Source organism: Corvus brachyrhynchos, unplaced genomic scaffold (genome assembly GCF_000691975.1).
Source record: "Corvus brachyrhynchos isolate BGI_N302 unplaced genomic scaffold, ASM69197v1 scaffold65, whole genome shotgun sequence".
NCBI classification, from domain to species: domain Eukaryota; kingdom Metazoa; phylum Chordata; class Aves; order Passeriformes; family Corvidae; genus Corvus; species Corvus brachyrhynchos.
In genome coordinates, this window is record NW_008238365.1 from 1584522 (window position 1) to 1590419 (window position 5898).

Here is a 5898-nt window from a genome sequence, read left to right on the forward strand (position 1 = left end):
ACCGGTCCATCAGTGCCAGCCGCAGGATTTCACCACCATGTTCCGATGCTTCTTGAGGATGACGTTGTTGTTGCTGTCGTAGTAGAGGACGGAGGTGGCACTGAGCTTGGTGGGGGCACAGCACGCCTTGGGCACGGCCTCAGGCTTCATCAGGTGGACCTGGGGGATGGATGGAGCCCCGTTAGCCTCAGCAAATTTGGCTCCAGGCAACAGCAAAAGCGTCAAACCAACCAAAAACCCCGGGTGAATGGGGGGATTATTTCCATCTTTTTGCAAAAATATTTATTCTGAACTCCAGGCAGTCCCTGCTGCGGTTTGTGTTGGAGCAGGGCTCTCGGCACTCCGTTGATTCGGCATTTCAGGGCCCTTTTCTCACAGAAATAGACAAACGACTCAAAAAAACCCCATAAATGAGGGCAGCACGGGTCAGGCTCGCAGTGGGTGGGGGGCGCTGGGTGTTGTTCCAACAGCGATTCTCCACCCAGGATTTAAAACCCAAAGCCCACAGCACCTCTGTGAACACGACTCCGCTTTGGGATGGCTTTTCCCTGCTCGGGCCGCGCTGTATCCCGGCGTTTTCCTGCAGGAGGGAGCCTCGGAGGCTGCGGGGCGCACGGAGCCCTCTCCGGCTTCCCCCGACATGTGCGATTCATTTGTGGCAGGGGCAGCCGAGGGCCAGCCGAGCCCTCCCAGCTCGGAAGTCCGGTGTTTTTGCTGTCCAACCCTGCTATTTGCAGCACAGCCCGGGGCTGGCACGGCTCCGCAGCCGCCTTTGCCCGGCCCCTTCCCAGAGGAGCCGCATCCAGGTGATTCACATCCTGCCCGGTTTGGGAACAGCGCTGGGTTGAGGGGTGATGGGTGGGTGTAGTGGGGGGGAAAGGGGCCCCTCCCTGCCGCTGCCAGGATGGTTCCCAGCCCCTGGATGGGCCCTGGAAGCTGTGTTGATGTCAGAATTAAACCCTGCCAGGCGACACCTTCAAAGGCTCGGCCCAGGGCTCGGCGCTCCCTGTAATTAACCGGGAGCACCGGAGCCGGGGTGGTTCTGCCATTGGGGAAACGAACACTCACGGGGCAGGAAATTCCAGAAATTAAAGCGCTGGCTGGGATGCGGGGTGGGTTTGGGGGAAAAAAAAAAAAAAAAAAAAAAAAAAAAAAAAAAGAGAGACATTAAAACTTTGGAGGCATTAAAGCTTTCTTGCTCGGAATATGCTGAGCCCAACGTTTGGGTGCCGGGGCTGTGGATAAAGCCTCGGGCACGGCTGGGGGGGAGGGGGGAGGGATGACACGGAGCCCTTTTTGGGAAGAGCAGGAGGGCTCTGCTGTGCCCTGTCCCTGCTCCCCAGTTCGCTGCCAGGGGAGAGGGACCATGAGCCTGTCAGAAATCCTCAGTTCTGCCCCAGCTGCTGCGAAACTGGAGCAGGATGGTGTCAGCCACGAAATCGAGACGTGAGGGAGCTCTGAGATTACAAAATCCTGCTGTTGCACCCTTCTGGCTCAGGCTGAGGGGACAGAGCTGGTGACCTGGGTGCCCTCGCTCTGGTGCCTCCACAAATGCCTTGAAATTCCCTATTGGAACCTCCCGTGAGCCTGTGGTGGGGGCCAGCCTGTGAGCAGCCACCCAGATGTGCAAGCACTCGTCCAGGTGTGTGTGAACCCACCCAGGTGTGCGTGAACCCACCCAGATGTGCGTGAACCCACCCAGATGTGCATCCCCCCCCCACAAATGCTTTATTTAAATCAGGAGCCCCACTGCACCTCCCAACCTGAACACCCTCCAACCCAGGCATGCTCATCCCAAAATCCCAGCTCTCCCTCGGGTCCCACCAGGCTCTGGCGGCTCCCCAGGACCCTGAACGTCCCCCCCACCGTGGGCTGCACTGACCAGGGACTGCAGGATGGCGTGGTTGGTGGCGTTCATGCAGGAGTCCAGCGGGAACGCGCACTCCCCCTCGCAGTAGTAGGCTGAGTATCCCTGCGGAGCAATCACCCAATCCTGAAAAAAACCCCCAAACCTGGGATTACATCGAGGTCTTCACCCTTCTGTGCCCCCTCATCCCTTCCCCACCTGCACAAACAACTCAGCCAGCTCCTTCCCTGCGTGGCTGTGCCAGCAGCAAGGGTTGGTTTTGATTTTTTGGACTGAGCCATGAGTTGCTCGGGGTCACCGGTGGGGTTTGGGGTTGTGGAGGTTCATGTTTGCCTTCCCAGCTCCTGGGATGGCTTTGTGGGCAGGAAATCCAGCCTGGGAGGGAGCCCAGGGCAGGGGGATGGGATGATGGGGGGGTTGTTTTGGTTTTTTTTTTGTCATTTACTTCTCCCAGCAGACAAGTACCAGCCAGCCGAGGTCCTGGAAGCTGACGTAGAGCTCGTGGCGCCGGCAGACCTGCCGCCCGTCTGTGGCGTGGACATCGTCTGTGGGAAAAGGGAATTTCAGCCCTGGAATCCCCCGTCCCACCCCTCAGAGGTGGGATACAGCCCCTGTGACCAGGATTGGTCCAGGGGAGCCAAAGGAGAGGAGCCTTCGTTGCTGCACAAAGGGAAAAGAAGCTCCAGAGCGGCCTTTGATATTCCAATATTGGGATGAAGGAATTCAGCCTTGGAAGGGCTAAACCCCAGCTTTGCTCACTCTGAGGGTTTCCCAGACTCGGCGGTTTCAGGGCCCTCCTGCTCCCCTCCTGCCTGAGCTTTCTGGAGCTGTGACACCTTCGCAGGGCTCCAAAGCCAAGGGCAATGAGGCAAAAATTCCAATATTCAGTAATCCTGACACGCTCACCAAACACCATTTCCTTGAGGGCATCCAACCCAAACCCTCCCCGCACCTCCCAAACTGCAAAAACCTCCAATCCTAAAACCTCCTAAAACCTTTTTGCTCTGTTCCCCTTGGGGCCAAAAACTGGGATTTCAAGGTGCTGAACAGCAGAGCCTGGCGTTTTCCATAGGGATCCCCCCCTCACCCAGCAAACACCTTACCAAAAATTCCCGGGAGCTTGTTTGGATGGGGGAGGTCGTTGGATTTCTTGGGCTGCCGCCTCCTCGGGGGTTTGGCTGCTCGTGGGACGCGGGCGGGGCTGGGGCTGGCGCGGAAAAATGTCACCATGAAGGGCTGCTTGGAGCGGGGTCCCCGGCGCCCCAGGAGCCCGGCCGAGCCCGGATCGACGCTGAGCCCTGCGGGGACAGGACCATGGGCAGGGTTGCCCTCAGATAGAACTCGTTTGGTTAAAGCAGAGATTGAAAATAAAAGGAGTTTTGCAGCAGGAGCTGCGGTTTCGGCATCCCAAGGGGTCGGAGCCCCCTGAGGATCCTGTTGCACCTCAAAATGGTCGCAGGGGGGCTGTTCAAGGGTTAAAAGCAATTTTCCCCTTCGCCCCAGTGGAGGGAAAGGGATGGATGGGGTGATCCTGGCTGAGACTCCTCCTGCCACGGGAGAGGAGCTGCTCTTCGTGTGCCTGCACACCCGGAAAAGGCTGCAAGAGATCTAATCCCATGGGGAAAGGAGGGTTAATCCTCTGCCACACACACACAGGATCCCTCCAGGTAAGGAGTTCATTAAGTGTTAATGGCCTTAATTACAGTCCGTGCCATCAGAACCTGCAAACCCAGACTTCTGGCACCCATCGCAGCTGGAAATTTCAAATTGCGCTGAGATCAAACCCCCACCACCTCCCACGGCACCCAGGGGACTCCCAATTCCTGGGAATTTGGCCCCGGATGCTGCAGGCAGCTCCGGCAGACTCACCATCATCGGTCTCCACGTAGAGCCGCAGCCCCAGGCTGTATTTCTGATCCACTGACCAGTGGTTGCTGGCGGCCGTGACATCGAACACCAGCCAGCCCTCTGTCCCAGCACGCAGGTCCTGCACATCCAGCAGGAACAGGTCGGATTCCCTACAGGAACAGGGGGGAGAAGGAGCAGGTGAGTAACAGCAGCCAAAGGGCTCCAGCAGGAGCGATGATTAATGGGAATGACTCCTCGGAGCTGTGTCCGGACACATCCCGGCTCTCGTGCTGGACACGATGGTGGTGACCTGGCAGCTGCCCTGGGAAAAGCTCCCTCCCTGCCCAGGTGGGAATGCCAGGGCGTGGCACCGGCCCGTGGGGAAGTGTGGGAGCAGCCGGACACGGCGGTGCCGCTTCCTGCGGCCTTCGGGTGGGGTGGGGTGGGGAGGGAAAGGGCTGGAGCTGGTCCCCACACCCGTCCCCATCCTCACCAGCTTCATCCCAGTTCTCATCTCCATCCTCTTCATCCCCATCTTCTTCAGTCCCAGTCCCACTCCCTTTATCCCCATTCCCATCTTCATTCCTGTACCCACACCCATGCCCATCATCTTTATCCCCATTCCCATCTTCATTCCTGTACCATCCCTCTCCCCATCAACCTCGTTCCCACCTTCTCCATTCCCACCTTCTCCATTCCCTTACCCACTCACATTTTCACTCTCATCCCCACACCCTTCCCATCCTCATCATCTTCATCCTCACTCCTATCCCCATCATCCCACACCCACGTTTTCATGCCATACCCGCTCCTGTCACCTTCACCCCCGTTCCCACCGCCCTCATCCCTGTTCCCACAGCATTCCCAGCCCGTCACCTGTTGGAATGCTGGGCAGCCACCTCGTAGATGCTGATGTGGAGGCTGCTGTTGGAGTGGCCGGGGACACCCCGGGATTTGTAGATGCGGAACTCGGCGGCCGTCACGGCCTCTCCCGCCGGCACTTGGGTCAGGTCGAACCTGAACTCCTTCCAGTAGGGCTTGGGTGAGAACAGATCCCGGTCCTGCTCCACTGTGGAGCAAAAAAAGGATCAGGGATGGCCGTGCCAGGCCCCGCTGAGTGCCACCAAAAGGATTTTGGGGACAAACCTGCTGGTTCCAAGCCACCCGCCCTAGGTTGGGAATTCCCATCTCCCAAGAGTTTGAATCGGGATGCAGCCTCCCCTATTTTTGCATTTTATTTTGCTGTAAACCCCCCAGCCTCCCCTCCCAGCCCTCTTCCTTTATTATTAATTAAAACTAAAAGGAAAATTAAAATCAAAATCACAAATGCAGCCTATGGGGGGAGCACAGAGAATGCGCCGTGCCTCGGGGGCTGCAGCTTTTTGTGCTTCATCAAAAGGTGAAAACCACAAAAATTTGATGTTTTGGGGGTCATCAGGATCATCTGGAGCAGGAATTGGTGTTTTCCAAATTTTCCTTGCAGCAGAAAAAGCCAGGGCTCATCAGGGCCATCATCACTGGATATCACAGGTCCCCTCTTGCCCACAAATACAGATTTTCAGCCTGTGCAGTTATGGGGAGTTGGGGGGATTATCAGGTCACTGCTCTGTAAAAATCCCTCCCTTTTCCCTGAAAATTCCTTATTTCTCCATCAATCCAGCACAGTCTGGGGCAGCAAAAATCCGATTTTATTTTGTGAGCCCATAAGGAACCACCCTCCCTTTCCCTGTGGTAACGCAGCCCCCACAGCTCTGCTAACACGCAGTTATTTGCTTCAAGTTGTTCTTTAAAAATCTTCCAACCTGTCTCATCTGAGCATAATTAAAGTTTATGATTAAATACAATTCAACGTGACCAAAGCTGCTCCTGCTTCAGGTGCAAAAGCAACGTAACCAATTTGACCTGGCGCTTTCTTTTAAAACTAAAACAAACAAATAATTAACTAAATCAAAAAGAAACCTTTTAAATGCATTTTTTAACCAATTCCAGGGGGGGAGAAATACTCCAAATTTAATCCACCATGAGGTCACCATTCCCATTCACACAGAGGGAGCAGCGCGTCCCTCCAAACCCAACACCGAGATTTTACTGACGTACCCATTTTTTCCTTCTTCTTATTTTTTCCTCTTTTTTTTTTTTTTTTGCCCCCTTTTCTCTCTTTTTCTTTTTTTTTTTTTTTTTTT

General features: G+C 55.6%; 1 protein-coding gene across 1 annotated transcript in view; it reads right to left on the minus strand.

Annotated features, from left to right (window-relative positions):
* Positions 1-4800, minus strand: part of LOC103616928 (bone morphogenetic protein 8A-like) — a gene marked incomplete at its 5' end in the record, with an annotated part of 6197 nt that extends 1397 nt beyond the window's left edge. The window contains 6 exons of the mRNA XM_017736103.1: positions 3-159; positions 1883-1993; positions 2333-2412; positions 2971-3165; positions 3737-3885; positions 4592-4800. Coding sequence (XP_017591592.1) covers positions 10-159; positions 1883-1993; positions 2333-2412; positions 2971-3165; positions 3737-3885; positions 4592-4800 — 894 coding nt within the window. The remainder of the gene's footprint in view (positions 1-2; positions 160-1882; positions 1994-2332; positions 2413-2970; positions 3166-3736; positions 3886-4591) is intronic.
* Positions 4801-5898: the final 1098 nt, after the last annotated feature.